The 22,239-nt window shown below is 43.4% G+C and overlaps 1 protein-coding gene across 4 annotated transcripts in view; it reads left to right on the forward strand.

Moving 5' to 3' along the window:
- TM6SF1 (transmembrane 6 superfamily member 1) overlaps window positions 1-22,239 on the forward strand; it is a 138,397-nt gene that overhangs the window by 81,171 nt on the left and 34,987 nt on the right. For all 4 annotated transcript variants that reach the window (XR_012251294.1, XM_073653117.1, XM_073653116.1 and 1 more), the window contains exons 2-3: window positions 4,408-4,511; window positions 7,525-7,622. Coding sequence is in view for 3 of the 4 variants with exons in the window: in XM_073653117.1 (XP_073509218.1) it covers window positions 4,408-4,511; window positions 7,525-7,622 (202 nt within the window). In the remaining variant the exon portion in view is untranslated. The remainder of the gene's footprint in view (window positions 1-4,407; window positions 4,512-7,524; window positions 7,623-22,239) is intronic.

The raw sequence follows: 22,239 nt of genomic DNA on the forward strand, positions 1-22,239 counted from the left end.
CGCATTGGGCCCGCAGCCGCCTCCGAACACTCCATCCTGCCTCCGCAGCATCTCCGGGACCCCGCAGCATCTCCTGCCTCCGCAGCATCTCCGGGACCCCGCAGCATCTCCTGCCTCCGCAGCATCTCCGGGACCCCGCAGCATCTCCTGCCTATGCAGCATCTCCAGGGCCCCGATCCACTGCAGCCGGTAAGGTGATTTCGCTTTCTAAGACGCATTTCTATTTTGACCTCAAATCTGGGGGGGAGGGAAAGTGCGTCTTATAAAGCGAAAAATACGGTAATTTGCAACCATGCATTTTGAGTTTTTTAAGTTTTGAAGAAAATAGTTATCATTGGGTTTGTCAAATAAAATTTGATTTAAACTCTTAACGGTTGATGATTTGAACATTATAATGACTCTTTGCATTGACCATTTCGGAAAATCTGAGTAATATAGCATTTGCATTATAATTTGGAATGTGGTGTAGAATTGCATTACATGCGTAAAATCTGCAGGTAAAAAACGTCTTTGTGGAAATGAACCAAAAACGTTTCTAATCCTCACATGTATCAATAATTTTTTGTCAAAGGCAAATAGCAGGACGTATCAAAAGCAAAACAGCTTTATAAAAAAGAAGACATACCAAAAAGAGACAAAAACCGCAGGGTCAAAAACTTGATAAAAATGCATGTAAACTAATCAAATAGGTGCAGAAATGCTGGAAAAAAAATCAGTAACATCAAAAACTCACCAAATACCGTACTCATCATGGGAACGTAGCCTGAAATAGCACACACCAGATTTTATAACTCTGTCACAGTAATGTGCCCCCTATACTGGTAAAATGGTGCAAGAGATGTGTTTTCTATATTAAGTAAACCTGAATGTAACAAAAGTTACTTTAATACAAGCACATGCTGAGATTTGTTCTTTCTCCATCTTACAGGATGTGTTAAAACAAGTTGGTAGCTATAAAATTCCGTTCAAGAAATAAATCATCTTGTAAAATTAAATGGTTCTTTATATGGGCATAAAACGTGGCAAAGCTCTTACAGCCGCATTGTATATAAATGTATAATTACAGAGGCATTAAAAAGACTATTGACCGCCCAGCTAAACCACAGAAGTTCATGTCTGAAACAATCTTTTCTGTATACATTTTCTGCTCTACACCTGGAAGCAAGGCAGAGACAAGGTATTTTGGTGCCCTGGGCAGATGAAGCCAATGGTGCCCCCCCCCCCCCCCCACTCCCGATGAAACCTCAGCCACCAAGTAAAGGAATGGGTAAGAAGTAACAGGTCCCCTAACGCCCCCTCCTCCCGGTCTGATGACCACTAGAATTGTTACCTTTTTCGCCCAAAACATACTAGCAAAAGTTAAACAAAAATGGTGTATTTTAGATATAGAATCATTCATTGCTTTCAGATCATTTACACAATAAAATGGACAAATAGCGATATACATCACTGACATCCTATATTTTAAATGTGAAACACAAGGATGGTCATGGAAACTAATATAGCTTAACTATAATAGGGGGCCGTTTGGTTTCACTTAAGGTGTCCATCATTTGGCAGATGCCCAATAGAAATTAAACAGACCCCATTATAGATAAAGGGATAAGTCTGATGGTTTTTATGTCCATCTTGCGACAAATACAGTTTGCAAAAAAACTAATTGTGGTTCTGGTGCTATATTCCTGTATGGATAGTGATTCTGGTGCCGTATTCATGTACGGGTAGTGGTTCTTTTAGTATATTCATGTAGTGACGGTTGCTCTGGGGATGTATTCACATCCAGCCCCTCAATGTCCCCACAGCCAGCCCCTCATAATGCCCCGCATAGCCAGCCCCACAATATCCCCACAGCCAGCCCCTCATAATGGCCCCCACAGCCAGCCTCCATTGTGATCTCCCACATTTATTGGCAAAGTAAAATAATAAAAATAAAAAAAGTTTATACTCACCTAATCCAAGCTCCCTGTACTGTGTGGCTGCCGTCTCCTCTTCTGTCTGGTACAGCAGTGGCCGCTGGATGGCATGATAACGGCACTACATTGCGCCATCTGACGTCCCCTGCATACACTGTACCCGGAAGTGGCCTGCATTCTGCTGGAGTTCCTGGCAGAGCAGGCGACTGATTACAGCACCTCTGCTCCTTTCCCGGACAGTGTCGACATCAATTGTGTTCGCATCTTACTGACGCGAATACAATTGAGTGCAGGGAGGCAATGATGGCCGGGGCTGAATGCGTGTGGCCGGAGGAAGGTGCCGGGTGACTGTAGGCATTCAGCAGTGACAGGGTTTTTTTTACAAAGTGCGCCAGGAGGTGTCGCCCAAGGCAGGTGCATACCCTGCCTTTCCCTTGTCCTGGCCTTGCCTGGAAGTATTATTTTGAGCATTATTTTGCAGCTTTCAGAGATTATCAGGTATCCAATGGCGCCCTATTATTTTTCACACCACACACCAGTACCGGAAGTCCGCTGCCTCTGCGTAACCCTTGACTCTGCCCTGTCCTTAAACTGCATATCCAAGCTCTTGCCACCTCCTGGTGCCTCAAACTGAAAAATATTTCGAGAATCCGCCCTTTCCTCAACCATGAATATACTAAAATGTTAGTGCATGCCCTCATCATCTCCTGCCTCAACTAATGCAATATCCTCCTCTATGGACACTCTTGCACCTCTCCATTCTATCCTTAACTCTGCTGCCTGACTAATCCACCTCTCTCCCCGCTTCTCCTCTGCTTCTCCCCTCTGAAAATCCCTTCATTGGCTCCCAATTCCCCAACGAATCCAGTTCAAACTGCTAACACTGACCTACAAAGCCTTCTATAATCTGTCTCCCCCATATACTGTCTCTCTGAACTAATCTCCAGATATCTTCCAACACGCAACCTCTGATCTTCCCAAGACCTCATTCTCGCCTCCACATTCCCACAATCCTAACCCAATCGCCTCCAAGACTTCTCCCAAGTATCCCCCATGCTCTGGTATTCTGTGCCGCAACATCGTATCCTCGCTCCCGGTCAAATGACAGCACCATACTCCGTGTCATCTGCTTAACCAGGTCCTCTACTTCAAGACTGTCCAACTGGGCCTTCAACCACTCCTCTCTTCTTGACTTCGATCACATTCGCGATCCATCGAGCTATGGTGTTATTCATCACCGTAACAGGGATAGGGGCTAATTTAAGGAATGGTGGGACACTCTTGGGCTCTTGAGCCTGTAAGGCTAACAGCCGCTTGGCTCTTCCGCGGGCAACGAACCAAGCCGGGGTGAGTGGTCCGACCTCGAGCCTTAGTCCTGCATCTGGCTCTTCACCAGGGGACCCAGCGACCTTCTGTGTTAAACCACCTGGCCTTACCTTTTCACCAGGCTGTAGACTTCGGGCTTGTCTGCCCCCTCCATGTGACACCAGCATTTCGACCATTAGGCGGGCGATCACCCCCTCCATCATATCTTCCTCCAATTACTGCTTCACCAGCTCCATTAACTACTGCAGCTGACCGTGTCCTCTTACACTACTCAATGGAGTGCTGATTCTGAGGCTTACTCTCACCTACCTCGCTGAGCTATCCTCCTCTCCGGCACCCTTTATGCTTTTCATCTCCGGGATTGCTTTGGACCTGCCCCGGCCATCACTTCTCCGAACTTCGCTCACCATCTCCATGCAGTACTGATCACTCTTCCACTTACAGCAGACTAATTGCGCTGGCCTTCTAGTCGCTGAGCGTCCTACATCACTACTTCGCCTTTTACTGGGTGGGGACTTCTTCGGCACCTCCGCCCATTTTTCTTCGACATACCTTGATGGGCGGGTCTTCTCTTTACATTTTGCTCTATGTAGGTGGGCATCTCTCACTGTAGGCTGGCATTTCCTGTTAAGACTTTCCCTTCTGTAGGCTTAACCTCTGGAGGGCTGCACAGTTATTCATGCCCTTTCATGTTGAAAGGGCACGATGGGCCGGTCCTTCTTGTTGTGCTGCATCACTAACCACCATCTTAGAGTTTGCGTTCTGCGCCATTTTAGAACACGTCATGGTTGCCAACTTCCATATGACTCAAGTCTTCCCTGCATTCTTTTGTTCTTCTGGTTGTGACACCCGATCCTGCACAGCCTTGAGTGTCATTGTCAGTATTTTGAACTGAATTCTCTGACCAATGGTAGCCAGTGAAGGGATCGGCAAAAGAGAAAAGTGGAAGAATAATGAGGGGACCAGTAAATTAACTGCACAGCCTAGTTGAGAGAGGATTGGAGGGGCACCAGAGTGCCAGATGGGAGAACATAGAGTAGCATGTGGTTGTAGTTTAAGTGGGAAATGATGAGGGCATGCACTATTATTTGTGTTGATTCAAAGATGTGGAATTTGAGCTTAAATGTTTAATCAATCTACAATAGAAAAATGACTTTCTGTTTTTCAGCTCTTGGCCTGTTGCACTTGCTAGTGGCTTGGTCTTGGTGGTGATAACATTATTTTCTCGTCTGCTTGTGATTCAGAAGCCACCCAAAGATCCATTATTCTATGGTATGTATATATTTAGAGCTTTTAAATGGTTTCTTTATGATGATATATTAGGTGCTTGGGTGCTAAAAAAGCGAGGCAAATGCTTTGAGAGACCTATAGGGAATTATATTAGTTATGTGTCTCTATTGTTATTGGGATCGCTGTGTTGAATAGCTCAAGACGGTAAAAGTAGGGCATGTTAGTTGTGCCACTCTGATACTGATTTGAACAACAAAGAAGACCACTGGGCTACCCGGATGACTGACTTTTCTACAAAACAAAAGGGTGAGATTGTTGCTGTTTTTTCTTCTGGACAGTATGACCAACATACATGACCCTATGAGACGGGCAGCCAGTAAATATTTGAGTAGTTTAGTGTCAACTTGATTATTTAGTTATAATTTTGTTTCATGCTGTGATTAGGGAAAGCTACATAGAGAACGCACCTACTAAGAACCTAAATTCTGAGGCTGTTTTGACTTTGAATTGCTTGGTATTTGGGTGCAACTGAATGCTCATGTGTTAGGACAGGCATTCTGTCCATTGTATTTCTTTGGTGTTGGGTGCGCTCGACTACCCATGCTATAATACATATATTTTGTCTACTGTTTTAGTTAACATTAGCCATTGCTCATTCATTTTAATCATTTAAATTAAAAGTTATGTTTTCATGTCTTAAATTCTGCTTGATATATAGAAACTTATAATACCAGTCAGGTGACATGCATAATGCCCAAGTGAGGTTTGCAGAACCAGTGCATGAAGTACCACTGTGCCTGGTATTGTGACTGTCACTGAGCACTATCTTTCTTCCTTACTATGTAGCTATGATGATATTGGTCTGCCATGGTAAAAAATATCCTGTAAATCATTCATTTATATAAAAAGGGTGTAAAATGTGTAGGAAAGAGCGACCATATGAGTTATATCACACGACCAAAATAACTACAGCAGAGGTAGATAGTCAAAATATCACAACAGTTTCTGTTTTATTACTTTCAGACTGCATGGCACACTGAGTACTTCTACTTGATCCTTCTTTTATTTATTTTTTTTAGACAAACCCAACCAAAGAGGTAGCCAACTCCTGGTCTAAAACAGATCAGCAATCAGAAGTGCACATTTCCGAGAATATCAAATACAGGAGCAAAATCCTCCTCTCTTTTCCAATCTTTTAAGAAGGTTGATATCTGTTAAATATGAAATACTAGGCAGCGTTACCTAGTGTTTCAATTAGTGTCTAAATCCCTCTTGACATCTGCTGAATATTTACAGTACTGGAAGTGACCAGCACCAGCAACCAGCTCTGATCGGTGTAACTTCACTTCATGATTTATTGTTATTTTTATGACCAATATGTCACCTGAAAAAATAGCCGATTCCAGTGATTGACTTTGTGGTATATTGCCCAATCTGCTGTGTATAGATTATTTTCTTTTTCGGACTCTCCATTTCCATTGTGACAATGGGCTTTTGTCAGCAACATTTTCTTCTCAATGTACAGTATGAGAGGCTAAATGGTACTTTCATTATAGTTTGGCATTCTTCATTGCATTTAGTATGTGTAAATATGTAAAATTTTGACTTCGCAACATTCCCATCCCCAGTCACAGAACACTGTAAACCCTCACTTTTCTTTTCTGGGAACTGTATGGAGATGGACATACTGCCCACATGCTCTCTTGAAAACGTATATGAACATAATGTATCTTGATGTGTAATGTGACATATGTTATTACTGATAGGTTGTAGTTTGACCAACAGTAGGGAGAGTTAGGGTTAAAGTTTGGGACTAGCCCAGAGTGGGAGCAGATAAAAAAAGGGAAGGGACAGAGACAGTTTCCTGTCAGAAAATCAGTTAGGGCCCAGTGCCCAAGAGAAGCAGACCTATGGACTGGCTAGTCAGCAGGGCCCCGTGATGTGGGTGACCCTGACGTCACTGAAGACCGCAACAGTGGATAGCGTGATCCTTAGCAGAAAGAGGAAGAGTGACAGAAGGATAGAAGTGATCCAACGGAGACAGATCCTGGGACAGGACGCCTTGCAGTACGGCTCTCAGTTTATAACTCAGAGAGCTAATGGGCAAGGACGGAACAGAGAGCATGAGATAAAGAGAATACCACGGGTGGGAGTTCCAAGGCGTCAGCAAGTTGAGAAGCTAAGTACCAGCTATATTGGCAAACTAGTTTCCCTTAATAAGGAAGAGGACGCGGAACCAAGGGTTGAGAATAGGAGTGCCACTAACTGGACTGTAAAAGTGTGCTGGGTAGTGGTGAAGACAGAAAAAAGTGAGGCTGGAACAAGTAAACTCGAAGAGATAGAGCGATTGTGTGTGAAGATGCTACTTATTGTGAAAGAAACATTTGTCAAGTTATGCACCCGCTATCTATTTGACATAATCCCCACCAAGTTGATGTTCAGTAAAAGACTGTTTATTTTTGAGTGGTGATCTCCCTCATTGAACAGTTTAACATCCAGTCCTGGCCAGCCGAAGTCACCGGCATCATATGGCCAGCAAGGGTGTGGTGCCCACATAGACGAAGCCCACACACCCAGCCAAGACCCCCATCTTCATGTTGTCTGTCGGGGCATAAGAGACGAGTACCTCGCCCATGGCTACCGCACCGCACCATGTTACAGAACACCTACAAACATATTAAGAAAGCCCACTTTCATGGCTATTTGCACAGACCTGTCCCACCTGTGACCCCATTGTCACAGGATTGTCATTGGATTGTTGAGAGGTATGTTTGCAGTATATCCTACCAAGGGAAAGTTCTGCTCCTTTGTGATATTACATTACCATTCACTGACAGAAAGGAAAGATCTTAAAAATTGTGTGGAATTGAAATAGAAATATAATAAAAAGTTGCATAACGTTTTATTGTGCAGCAATTCTTCAGTTACATAAAACTAGAAAAAAATCATTATTACCAAATGTACCCAGAACAGTTGTGGGTCTAGGGGTATACTTATGAAAAAAAAATTGTCATTAGATTTATTTTGTCTTAACATTTCATGTTTTTCCTCGTAGTATATGCAGTATTCGCCTTCACCAGTGTGGTTGGTCTTATCATTGGACTTGAACAAGATGGAATTATAGATGGATTTATGACTTTGTATTTAAAAGAGGTAACAGCAGAAAACCTACATAAAACTTCAGCAATGTAAGGGTTAAGTGGCATATGGGCAATTTGCCAGTTGTGCACTTCTACGGTCCAGTCCCATGCAACTTTTCCACAGAGGACCTCCCACAGCAGAAAATCCGTACTTAGATTTGTTTTGGAAATGTAGCAGCTTTAATATCCGCAGAATAAATTGACAGACTGTGGATATCACCTCTGCAGCACCACACAAATCTGCAGCAGTAATCCACAGCATTCACGCCGCATAGGAACATACTTCTTTGTTCATAGATCATGTTCTAGACTTACATGCATATTTGAAGTGTGCCACCAAACATGAGCCACAGACAAATGTTATTTATTGTCTTTGTATGAAAAAACATAAGCTTTTTATGTGTCATCCTCTAGTATTGAAAAGCTTTTGTTTTTTTTAGTAGAGTTAAAATCCAATGTGTTGCAGACGAACATGGTGTCTAAGGGGTACATTTTTTCCTTATGGAGAGCGCCAAGTTGGTGTAGCGAGGCATGCAAACAGCCTCATCAAAGAGGAATGGGTCGGGAACTGTAGTGCCACCTATTGGAGGTAGCAATCTTAAAAGTCAATATTGACCATTTAAAGAGCCTTTTCTCATGATTCAGGATAGGAAGCCGAACTAGAAGCTACATTTGCAAGAACCTGTTTTTTGAGTTTTGTGACTCATCAGTGTTTCTCTGAAGAGGCTATTTACATATTTAAATTCCCAAGGGAGCATGGCTTGGCCTGTAACTATGAAACATAAAAAAGACGTACAGCTAATAATGAAACGGGTGCTAAATCAGTAAGCAAAAACTACTGTACTACCAAAAAAAGAGCATTACACAACGGTAAGCACACCTGTATAAAAATATACCAATTCTATTGAGACCAAAATACATGCACTAATATAAAAACAATTAAAACCAAGATAACCCCAAAACAGACATATACATAATAGAAACTGTGATATGGAACCCACAAAAATATTCAGCAAGAGTCCAAAAAACTATATGTGTATGGCCCTAAATAAGATCAAGTATACTGTACATGGGTATATTCCAAATGGTACCTGAGAAGGAACACCTATATAATATCAAAATGTCATCAATAAGGTGCAAGCAAAAAGTTATGTACCGTATATAGGCCATACACTTTTTGCTTGCATTGGATGGATGAAGAAGCTTTTCCAGACTTAGATCATGTGGTTTATAGCGGGGCTGTGATTTTCGTTCTCTTCAACCACTCATAATGACCAGAGTATCTGAACTATAGCATAGACCAACCAATTCTCACAGCTTGTCTGATAAAGAGGAGCAAGATTTTTTTCCTATAAGGTTGTCTCCAATTTGCCTCAAGTTGTATAAACATTTATAGAATATGGTTTTAACACCTTCATAACCTTTGACATACTTGTACATCAAAAGTAGTGTCCCCGCCTTTGATATGGGATTGCACATCTTTCCCAGCACATGTTGGTTGATTTAATCAGCCATCATGTGCCTCTAACAGCTGTTAAACTGCTAAAAACAGCAGCATTTAACACGTGCCAACAGGGGCCTGTGGCACTCCATGCTCCCATGACCCCGAATGCTTGTTATTACGATCTTGCTGTGAACGCCAGCCCATGGCCAGCGTTCATAGGAGATGATGCACAAGTAATTGAATGATAGCAGCTTCAAGTCCCCCAGAGGGACTATTTACATACAGTAAAAAGTTTTAAAGAATATGAAAAAAAAAACACACACACACACACACAAGAGTTTAAATCACTCCACTTTTGACCCATTAAAAATAAAACAATAAAAAAAAAATTAAAAAAAATACACATTTGATATGCGTTCGTAAAAAAGTCAGAAATATCAAAATATAAAATAAATTAATCTGATTGATAAATGGCGTAACAAGAAAAAATATCAAAATGCCAGAATTAAGGTTTCCTGGACGTAGCAACTTTGCAGGAAGGATAGCATGGGATCACAGCTGATTCTTTCATTGAGGTGAAACATTGCTTCAAAACAGACAAGAAAATGTTTTACCTAACAGAAAGCAGCAGCTGTGATCCCGTGCTGTAATGTCTGTATACTCTTTTGCGTCCTCCCCTGCCCAGGAGCTGTGGTATGATCAGACCATGTTCCTGCACGGTCAGACACAGACATTACACAGTACATAGCAGGGGCACATTTATAAGATTATCTCAGCACAGGAACATTTTATTTAAACACATCCAATTGTAGAAGTTATTATTATTCCAAAATGTATTGATTAAAATGAAGTTTGTTCGTGTTAAAACCCCTTTAAATAAACGTTAATGTGCATAAGCCTTGTGAAGAAAACTATCCCACATGCCCACAGGAACCTGCCCATGGCTTAATACATACAAAAGTCATTTCAAAAGCTGCTGTATTTCACTGTGTATGTGCTTGTTTATTCAATTGGGCCAATTCCATTCTTTTTTCATTAAGAAAAATTTTAATTTACCTTGCATTTTTATTGCTGAGTTCTTTCTGATCCAAAAATAAATCTCTTCATGAGTTTAGTTATTTGTATTTTAATGCTGAATACAGAATGGAAAACATGTTCTGCAAATTTCTATTCCATAACGGTGATAATTTTCTAAATAAAACAGTTTTGTGAAGTTACCAATTGATCTTCTATAAGTAAATACTTAGACTTGCAAATGCACTGTTTAGGAGTTTGCATAAAGGAGTCCACATTCATCTGTTTAAGGGAATCTGTCAGCAGGTTATTGCGATGTAGTCTGACAATGGTATAATGTAGAGGCAGAGAGCCTGATTCCAGAGATGTGTCACTTGCTCAAGAGCTTGCTGTAGTTTCAATACAATGTTTAACAGCAAGTGATTGTCACTGCTGCACTAGGTGTGGCATGCCAGCCAGTCCCCCATCACTGATTGGCAGCTTGCTGACCATGTACACAGGAAGCTGCCAATCAGTGGTGTGGGCGGAGTTATACACAGCTTAGCATTCATAACTAGTGTTGAGCGATACCTTCCGATATCAGGAAATATCGTATCGGATTGGATCGGACCGATACTCAAAAAGTATCGGATATCGCAGATTCCGATACCGGAAACCAATGCAAGTCAATGGGACACAAATATCGGAATGAAAATAAACCCTTTCTTTCCTTGTAGGTTAATTCTACATGAAGTAAAACAACTAAGAATAATGTAGAATGTATTATGCGAAAAGCCGGCAATTCATCAGCGGCATTCACCGGTACCCGACAATTTACAACAGAAAGAATAGAGCTTCACACATAGATTAGATAGATAGAAACATGTCAGTCACATATATATGAAGTACAGTGACAGTGTTGATTACTGTACTTGTTATTTAGTGTAAAGGATTTATTTAAAAAAATAATAGTGTTTTCATGCACCGTCTCTTTAAGAAAGCCGGCCGGCAATTCAGCATCTGTACCCGACAATTCAGAATAGAAGGAATAGAGAATCATACATAGATTAGATAGATAGAAACATGTCAGTCACATATATATGAAGTACAGTGACAGTGTTGATTAATGTACTTGTCATTTAATGTTAAAATAAAGGATTTATTAAAAAAAAAATTGGCGTGGGGTTCCCCTTAATTTTAGTCTCTAGCGGAGGTTAAGCAGACGGCTGGGGCAGATGTTTGAAGCCTGGGAAGGGGGTAATACCCACGGAGCTTCCCAGGCTACTAATATCAGCCCCCAGCTGAATACATAGCCTTTACTAGCTATTAAAATGGGGGACCCCCCCAAAAAAATGACGTGGGGTCCCCCCTAATTTAATAGCTAGCAAAGGCTAGGCAGACAGCTGGGGGCTGATATTAATAGCCCAGGAAGGGAGCCATGAATATTGGCCCCCTCCCAGGCTAGAAACACCAGCCGTCAGCCGCCCCAGAAATGGCGCATCCATAGGATGCGCCAATTCTGGCACTTAGCCTCGCTCTTCCCACTGCCCTGTAGCGGTGGCAGTGGGGTAATAGGGCTGGGGTTGATGTCAGCTTATAATGCCAGCTGACATCAAGCCCAGGTTAGTAATGGAGAGGCGTCTATAAGACACCCCCATTACTAACCCCATAGTCAAAGTTAAAAAAAAAAACACAAACACCCAGAATAAAGTCCTTTAATTGAAATAAACACACAATTCTTTATTGTTCTAAATTAAACCATACTTACCATCACGCCCATTCCAGCTGAAGCCAACGATCTCCTGCAATAAAAGAAAAATAATAAAGCAACCTCATCCTTACCTTTCGATGGTTCCCAGGACAGCTCCAGCTCTGTTACATCGAGATGACAGGCTGGACCGCAGCAGAACGCTGCCATCCAGCCTGTCATCCCGCGGACACTGAGAAGCGCAGGCATGCTTGCGCTCCTCAGTGTCTCTCTGTGACGGCATCCAGATGAGCCGACAATGAACTCGGCTCACCTCATGCACGTCACTGACAGCGTGGGAGAATTCTCCCGCACTCAGCGCTTCAGCGTGAGAATTTTCCCACGCTGTCAGTGACGTGCATGAGGTGAGGTCATGTCCAATGAACTCAGCTCACCTCATGCACGTCACTGACAGCGTGGGAGAATTCTCACGCTGAAGCACTGAGTGCAGGAGAATTCTCCCACGCTGTCAGTGACGTGCATGAGGTGAGCCGAGTTCATTGGACATGACCTCACCTCATGCACGTCACTGACAGCGTGGGAAAATTCTCCTGCACTCAGCGCTTCAGCGTGAGAATTTTCCCACGCTGTCAGTGACGTGCATGATGTGAGCCGAGTTCATTGGACATGACCTCGGCTCATCTGGATGCCGTCACAGAGAGACACTGAGGAGCGCAAGCATGCCTGCGCTTCTCAGTGTCTGCAGGATGACAGGCTGGATGGCAGCGTTCTGCTGCGGTCCAGCCTGTCATCTCGATGTAGCAGAGCTGAAGCTGTCGTGGGAACCATGGAAAGGTAAGGATGATGTTGGTTTATTATTTTTCTTTTATTGCAGGAGATCGTTGGCTTCAGCTGGAATGGGCGTGATGGTAAGTATGGTTTAATTTAGAACAATAAAGAATTGTGTCTTTATTTCAATTAAAGGACTTTATTCTGGTTGTTGTGTTTTTTTTAAATACTTTACTAGAAATTCATGGTGGTCATGTCTAATATTGGCGTGACCCCATGAATTTCGGGCTTAGGGCCAGCTGATAATGCCAAGCTGGCCTTAACCCCTTTATTACCCAGTGAGCCACCGCACCAGGGCCCTGGATGAGTTGGGTACAGCGCCAGAAGATGGCGCTTCTATGAACGCGCCATTTTCCGGGGCGGCTGCGGACTGCAATTTGCAGCGGGTGGGGCCCAGAAAGCTTGGGTCTCCCTGCGCTGCAGATTCCAGCCCCCAGCTGCCTAGTTGTACCTGGCTGGACACAAAAATAGGGCGAAGCTCCACGTATTTTTTTTTTTAATTATTTCATGAAATTCATGAAATAATTAAGAAAAAAAGGGCTTCCCTATATTGTTGTGTCCGGCCAGGTACAAATAGGCAGCTGGTGGTTGGGGGCAGCCCGTTCCTGCCTGCTGTACCTGGCTGGACACAAATATAGGGCGAAGCCCCACATCAATTTTTTTTTAATTATTTCATGAATTTCCTGAAATAATTAAAAAAAAATTGACGTGGGGCTTCGCACTATATTTGGGTCCAGCCAGGTACAGCAGGCAGGAATGGGCTGCCCCCAACCACCAGCTGCCTATTTGTACCTGGCCGGACACAACAATATAGGGAAGCCCTTTTTTTCTTTATTATTTCATGAATTTCATGAAATAATTAAAAAAAAAAATAAGTGGGGCTTCTCCCTATTTTTGTGTCCAGCCAGGTACAACTAGGCAGCTGGGGGATGGAATCTGCAGCGCAGGGAGGCCCAAGCTTTCTGGGCCCCCCCCGCTGCAAATTGCAGTCCGCAGCCACCCCGGAAAATGGCGCGTTCATAGAAGCTGGATGCTGTACCTGGCTGGCATACAAAAATATAGCAAAGCCCACATCAAAATTTTTGGGAAAAATTTATTCAAAAATAAATAATAATTTAGGGACTGCATCTTTATTAACTCCTCAAATGTCATTTAGTGTTAAAATAAAGGATTTATTTAAAAAAAAAAATTGGCGTGGGATCCCCCATAATTTTAGTCTCTAGCGGAGGTTAAGCAGACAGCTGGGGCAGATGTTTGAAGCCTGGGAAGGGGGTAATACCCACGGAGCTTCCCAGACTACTAATATCAGCCCCCAGCTGAATACCTAGCCTTTACTAGCTATTAAAATGGGGGACCCCCCCAAAAAAATGACGTGGGGTCCCCCCTATTTTAATAGCTAGCAAAGGCTAGGCAGACAGCTGGGGGCTGATATTAATAGCCCAGGAAGGGTGCCATGAATATTGGCCCCCTCCCAGGCTAGAAACACCAGCCGTCAGCCGCCCCAGAAATGGCGCATCCATAGGATGCGCCAACTCTGGCACTTAGCCTCGCTCTTCCACGCTGCCCTGGTGCGGTGGCAGGGGGTAATAGGGCTGGGGTTCATGTCAGCGCCAGCTGCCATGAAGCCCAGGTTAGTAATGATGGGCGTCTATAAGACACCCCCATTACTAACCTACAAAGTGTTAAAAAGAAAAAACACACACTACACCCAGAAAAAAATTATTTATTTGAAATAAAACACACCATTTTATTTAATTCTTAGTTTACTAAAAAAAAAAAAATAGTTACCTGTCCATGTTCCTGCGCTGATCTCCCATGCACAGCTGTCACATCTGGAGATGGTGGCAGCTGTGCATGGCTGCTGTAAGCTCACGCTGCCGGGAACACGTCCGCTCCCGGCAGCCTGAGCCCTGACTGAGGTCACCGGAGTGCATTCAGGTAGCGCAGCTCCGGAGACCTCCTTTACGGCACTGCTGTACCGTGGGAATTTCTCACGATACAGCAGGGCCGTAAAGGAGCTGACGCTGCCTGAACTCCGGTGAACCCGCTTATGCAATGACGGGGCTGCTTTACGGCCCCATCATTCTAGCGGCGGCAGCGGTTCAGAGCGGTCACATTCTATGTGGCTGCTCTGAACTGGAGATCTTCGTGTGACACTCGTGGACTACTACGGAGGGGTAAGGATAAGGTTGTGGTTTATTATTTTATATTTTATTACAGGAGAACGATGGCTTCGGGGAATTAGGTGTCTAGGTGAGTATAGGTGTAGTTTTTTATTTTTTACTTTATTTTAGGTGGCGATCGGCGGGGACAGGTAATGTATAAACTAATTTATTGTAGGTAACCACTGGCCACCAATGACATGTATTTAAAATTTATTGGGGACACAGTAGGGCAATTTAAATAGCAGGATCAGGCTGCTCCCATCGAGCTGATCCTGCTGGCACGAGTGGACGGGGGACAGACATAGGCCGATGGGAGTAGTAGTGTCACATCGGCCTATGTCTGCCTGCACGCAAACACCCGCACACATCGCACAGACACAGCGCACACCCGCACACACTCGCAGACATCGCACAGACACCGCGCACACCCGCACACATCGCACAGACATCGCGCACACCCGCACACATCGCACAGACATCGCACAGACACCCACACACACCAATCATGACGGGCTGATGGTCTGGGAGGTGAGGCTGACCTGTGCCGCCGTGGGAAAGTTCATGTGAGTTCATGCAATGCAGTCAAGCATGAACTCACATGAACCCTCTGAGGGCACCGCGGCGACTTCAAATGAACAGCTGATCGGCATCACCTGATACCTCAGCTGTTCATTTGAAATAACTGGCGGGAAAGCGCAGCACAGAACGGGAAAGCCGGCGGTGAAGTCTTTTCACTGCCGGCTTCCCCGCCCGGGTCCTTCGCTCCCCGCTCCTTGGTGCTGCGCTCCCCGCCCGGTCCTAACTTACGATTGGAATTGGAGGTGGCGAGGGGAGCAGAGGATCGGGGTGGGAGGCTGCGGGGAAGCAGTATGGGGCCGTGTGATTGTTTAAAAGCCGGCAGCTTTTTACCGCCCGCCGGCTTTTAAACAATCAGGAGAATTCTCCCACGCTGGGATGGCATTCTGATGACAGGCTGGATCTCAGCTGAGCGCTGCCACCCAGCTTGTCATCCTTCAGAGACACTGCAGAGCGCAGGCATTATGGGAACTTCCGATTCCGGTATTCGATATTGTAAAAGTATCGGAATTAAGTATCGGAATTCCGATACCGCGAATATCGGCCGATACCCGATATTTCAGTATCGGAATGCTCAACACTATTCATAACACTAAAATCTTAAGCAGAAAAAACAGGATTTTATCAAAACCATATCAAGCAGTCCAGTAAGTGACACATCACTGGACAGGGTCTTTGGCTCTAAAAAATAAAAATATGGGAGGAAGAGAAACCAATCACAAACTAAAATGTTTTTTTTACAAATGCACAAAGCATGGGCAACAAACAAGGAGAATTGGAACTACTAATGCAGGAAAAGGAATATGATGTCATTGGAATCACTGAAACTTGGTGGGACGATACACATGATTGGAATAAAAGGCTAAAAGGATACAACTTATTTGCAAGAAACAGACTTGATAAACGAGGAGGAGGTGTTGCATTGTATGTTAGAAAAGCGTATATCTGCACAGAGATTGAAGCTTCAGAGACTGGGAGTTCTGTGGAAACTGTTTGGGTAAGAATACAAGGAGAGAACAACGGAAAGGACACCATTGTAGGCATTTACTACAGGCCACCTGGGCAAGCTGAATATATGGATGAACTCTTTATGTATCAAATGACCAAGTTCTCCAAAAAATATGACGTAGTGGTCATGGGAGATTTCAACTATCCAGACATTTGTTGGGAATCTCTCTCAAGTAAAACTAACAGGTCAAGCAAATTCTTATCCTCTCTTGCTGACAACTTTATCTTCCAAAAGGTAGGGGAGAAAACAAGGGGATCTGCTACTTTGGATCTAATTCTTATAAACAGGGAGGAAATGGTTGAGGAGGTAAAGGTGGCTGGGACCCTAGGAGGCAGCGATCATGCTATTATAGAATTTTGGATAACTAGAGGAGGAAGACATGTGAAGACTCAAACTTCAAGGTTAGATTTTAGAAAGGCAGATTTTAAGAGACTCAGAAAGAGAATAGGAGGGATCCAATGGCTGGATGTCCTTAAGGACAAAAATGTCCAGGAAGGATGGGAAATTTTTAAAAATGAGATTCTCAAAGCACAATCGTTAACAATCCCGAAAAGTAGGAAGAATGGGAAGCATTTAAGGGAACCAGGATGGATGAACACAGAACTTAAACACATGCTAAAAAGAAAGAAAGAAATGTTTATTAAATGGAAAGAGGGAGGCATATCTAAAGAAGATTATAATGCAGTCTGCAGATCCTGTAGGGCACGTATCAGGTTAGCTAAAGCTGACAATGAATTAAGGCTTGCAAGAGATGTCAAAAGCAATAAAAAAGGATTTTAGGGGTATGTCAAAAGTAAAAGAAAAGTCAAAGATGCTATAGGATTTTTACAGGATGAAAATGGAGAAATGGTAAGAGAGGATGTTGAGAAGGCCGAACTTTTTAATTCCTATTTTGCATCTGTTTTCTCTCAGAAAGAAAATGTAACATCAACTGATGTTCACTGTCCTTTTAAAGGAATAGAGGAATCCAAGTTATCAGTAAACAGAAAGATTGTGAGGGAATATTTAGCTAACATAAATGAGTTCAAGTCTCCAGGTCCAGATGAATTACACCCCAGAGTACTGAAGGAGATTGTAGAAGAAATTTTAGAACCACTCTCCATAATCTTTGAAAATTCTTGGAGAACAGGAGAAGTCCCAGAAGACTGGAGAAGAGCAAATGTTGTTCCTATCTTCAAAAAGGGGAAGAAGGTGGACCCAGGGAACTATAGGCCGGTGAGTCTGACTTCTATACCAGGAAAGATCTTCGAACAAATTATTAAACAACATGTATGTAAGTACATGGATAAGAATGAAGTGATTAAGCAGAGTCAGCATGGGTTTGTAACTAACAAGTCATGTCAGACTAACTTAATTTCCTTCTATGACAGAATCACTGACTGGGTGGATCAGGGAAATGCTGTAGATATAGTATATCTTGACTTCAGCAAAGCATTTGACAAAGTATCTCACATCATCCTTATTGAAAAAATGACCAAGTATGCAATGGACCAGGCAACTGTTAGGTGGATTCATAACTGGCTTAGTGATCGGACTCAAAGGGTGGTTGTAAATGGCTTCACATCCAGCTGGATGAATGTCTCAAGTGGGGTACCACAGGGCTCCGTCCTGGGACCTGTATTGTTCAACATCTTTATCAATGATTTAGATGAAGGAATTGAGGGTAAACTGATTAAATTTGCTGATGACACAAAGCTAGGAGGGATAGCTAATACTAGAGAAGAGAGAGAGAGGATTCAAAAAGACCTAAATAAACTGGAGCAGTGGGCAGCAACCAACAGAATGGTTTTTAACAGGGAAAAATGCAAAGTACTACATCTGGGCAATAAAAATGAAAAAAGCATATACAGAATGGGAGGAATAGAGCTAAGCAACAGTACATGTGAAAAAGACTTAGGTATACTAATAGATCATAGACTGAACATGAGTCAACAGTGTGATGCAGCAGCAAAAAAGGCAAATACAATTCTGGGATGTATTAACAGAAGCATACAGTCTAGATCACGTGAAGTCATTATCGGTCTTTACTCCTCTTTGGTCAGACCTCATCTGGAATACTGTGTACAGTTTTGGGCACCACATTTTAAAAAAGACATAGACAAACTGGAGCAAGTTCAGAGAAGAGCGACCAGAATGGTGACTGGTCTGCAAACCATGTCCTATGAGGAACGGTTGCAGGATTTGGGAATGTTTAGCTTGCAAAAAAGAAGACTGAGAGGAGACTTAATAGCTGTCTACAAATATGTCAAGGGCTGTCACATTGTAGAAGGATCATCTTTATTCTCATTTGCACAAGGAAAGACTAGAAGCAATGGGATGAAACTAAATGGGAGGAGACACAGATTAGATATTAGAAAAAACTTTTTGACAGTTAGGGTGATTAATGAGTGGAACAGGCTGCCACGAGAGGTGGTGAGTTCCCCTTCAATGGACGTCTTCAAACAGAGGCTGGACAGACATCTGTCTGAGATGATCTAGTGAATCCTGCTTTGAGCAGGGGGTTGGACCAGATGACCCAGGAGGTCCCTTCCAACTCTACCATTCTATGATTCTATGATTCTATGATTCATGCAGCTGTCAGATTCCATAGCAGAAACCTGATGACAGATTCCCTTTAAGCAGGAGTTTAACTGTTGGAACTGCTGATGCTGCAAATTACCTGCACCCAAATGACTTTTCTGAGAATTAACTTTACGAGAGGTATACGTGTATCTTCTTTTGCTCTGACTCATATGGAAACTTGACATGCATGACAATGCATCTGACTTATGAAAGCAAGAGTAACATGGCTGATACCCAGAGAATTTGGAGAACACACAATTTATGTGCTATGTTTGGATCCAACACTCAAATGGAAATGTTTTTTTTACCACATTATCTTTTGCATTCCCAACATATACCAGACTTGGTTTCCAAACATAGTGTGAACTTAGCCTTAGAGTATGTTTACACTGACCGACCAGTGACATGATGTGACCTCCTGATCAGCAAACCTTTAAAGGTAATCTGTGAGTATTTTTTTTTTTGTTCAATCTGAGAGCAGCATAATGTAGAGTCAGAGACCCTAATTCCAAGTATGTGTCACTTACTAGGCTGTGTGCTGTAATTTCAATACAATCAGTGATTTATCACCAGGAGAGTATCACTGCAGGATTAGGTCTCATGTGCAAAACCAGATCAGTGTAACCCTGCCCCCACCACTGATTGACAGCTTGCTAAAAATACACAGTAAGCTGCAAATCAGTGGTATGAGTAAGTGATACATCTTTGGAATCAGACTCTCTTGCTCTATGTTGTGCTGCTCTCAGATTACTTCGAAAAACCCTGCTTACAGATTACCTTCATTACCCTGTTTACACAGGCAGGCCAAAGTATACAATGCGCACTGAGTGACCTACAGTCAGGGGTGGATTAAGAGTAGCAAGGGCCCCGGGCAGTTTAGAAGGCGCGGGCCCCCCCCCCCCCACACACCTGATTTATCACGTGACATGTCACATGATCCCCTGTGATAGTTCACGGAAAATTAATTTGGCACAATATTAATTGTGCTGCCTCATCTGAGAGCAGCACAATATAGGGGCAGATACCCTGATTCCAGCGATGTGTCACTTTTTCAGCTGCTTGTTGTCATTTTGAGAAAATCACCGTTTTATCTGCTGCAGATCTAGCAGCTCTCTGAATGCTGCGCTCTGTATAGCCCCGCCCACACCATTGATTGGCAGCTTTCTGCCCATGCTCAGTGTACACAAATCTACTGATCAGTGATGGGGGTGGGGTCCTACAGAACTTACTAGTCATCTAGTGATAATTACCTTCTGACAAATCAATGATTTTATCAAAACAACACTAAGCAGCCCAGTGAGTGACACATTACTGGAATCAGTGCCTCTAACCCTACATTATGCTGCTCTCAGATTAGGTGGCAAAAACCTGATGACAGATTCCCTTTAAAGGAGCTGTAAACACAAAAAAGTTTGTATTAAAAAAAATACAAGCCATTTGTGAAATTAACTTTTTTTCATTGCTAATTCACATTAGACTGTATCTTCAACACTTTTGTCAGCAGGTCTTATTACAGACTCTGAATAGGGCAGCTCTCTCCCTTTCCCTCAGCAGAAAGTCACAGCATGGTGAAAAAACGGGATCTTTTATGATTTTCTCATAATAAATAAAAAAGTCCTCCAAACTATTTCCCGTTTCTCTATAGGGGAGGTCCTAAATCTTTCTTGTTCTTTAGTTGATCACATGTCAAAAAGGCAAAGCATTTACTATGAACTCGCCTAAAAAAATGTACACTTGGAGAGTAATATCATCATCTGCATGTAAATATTCCTTGACTCTAAGGGCTCGCTCACATTGTCACATAACACGGCCGAATGCTATGTGATGTTTTATCGGATAGGACTCGGCCCTATGTTATACTATGGGACAGTGCAGATCTGCGATTATTGGCATGAGAAAATAATCTCATTCGATATTCGGACCATGTGCACCCATACAAGTCTATGGGTGCACGTAAAACATTGGACTGCACTCGGATGTCATCCAAGTGCAGTCCGATGAACACTCACAGAGACTATGGAGAAGATGGAGAAATTAAGTTCTCCATCTTCTCCATATCTGTGCTGCGAGAGAATCGGATCACACTCAGTTGAAGCTCTGACAGAGTTTGAGCCAAGTGTCATTAGCATAATTGGCCCTATTCTCTTGCATGAGAGAATATATGGCTTAGTGAGTGGACCCTAAAACTGAATAGTAGTGACGGACAGGCACCTCACAAGCGGGATCCATGTAGCTCTCAGATGTCATGTAGGTAGGGCTTCATTCCATGGGGTAGGGCTTAATTTCAAGGTATATAAAAAAAATGGACTTCAAATAAAAATTAAATGAACACAAAAAGCACTAATTGAATTATTTTTTTCGTATTTATGTTTGCAGCCCCTTTAAAAACCCTTTGAGGACCAAGGCACATATATGTCCCATAGTTTTAAACTGTAAAAAAATTTGATTGAATAAAATTTAAGGTCCTCGAAGGTTTAAGTAGGTCATAAATTCATATGAATACTTGCTCATACAATTGCACATGCCAAAAGATGAAGAAGAACAGAATCAAAAATATGACATTAAGTGGAGCACTTACTGGTATTCAAGGTGAAAGAGACCAGCAAAGGCATCGTCTCGAATGACAGTAAATGAGTTAGAATTCAGCAAGCTGAAAATGAAGACAGCAGGTTAGAAGCGAACCAGACTTTATGGTGCTCAGAATTAGTCAAGCAGAATTTATTGACTGCTCTTGTAAAGCACTGAGACTCCCGCTGTGTATAGATGGCGCCGTGCGGCCTCCCGCTGTGTATAGGTGGCGCCATGCGGCCTCCCGCTGTGTATAGATGGCACCGTATAGATGGCTACGTGCGGCCTCCTGCTGAGTATACGTGTATAGATGGCTACGTGCGGCCTCCTGCTGAGTATACGTGTATAGATGGCTACGTGCGGCCTCCTGCTGAGTATACGTGTATAGATGGCTACGTGCGGCCTCCTGCTGAGTATAGATGCCGCACGGCGCTCCCCCCAGAGACAGCAGGAGGCCGCACAGCGCCATCTATACTCAGCGGGAGGCCGCACGTAGCCATCTATACACAGCAGGAGGCCGCACGGCGACATCTATACTCAGCGGGGGGGCACACGTAGCCATCTATACACAGCGGGGGGCGCACGTAGCCATCTATACACAGCGGGGGGCCGCACGGCGCCGTCTATACACAGCGGGGGGCCGCACGTAGCCATCTATACACAGCGGGAGGCCGCACGTAGCCATCTATACACAGCGGGAGGCCGCACGGCGCCGTCTATACACAGCGGGGGGGCGCACGTAGCCATCTATACACAGGGGGGGCCGCACGGTGCCAA

Source organism: Phyllobates terribilis, unplaced genomic scaffold (assembly GCF_046119375.1).
Source record: "Phyllobates terribilis strain yellow unplaced genomic scaffold, ASM4611937v1 Scaffold_11__3_contigs__length_659146591, whole genome shotgun sequence".
Classification (NCBI taxonomy): Eukaryota; Metazoa; Chordata; class Amphibia; order Anura; family Dendrobatidae; genus Phyllobates; species Phyllobates terribilis.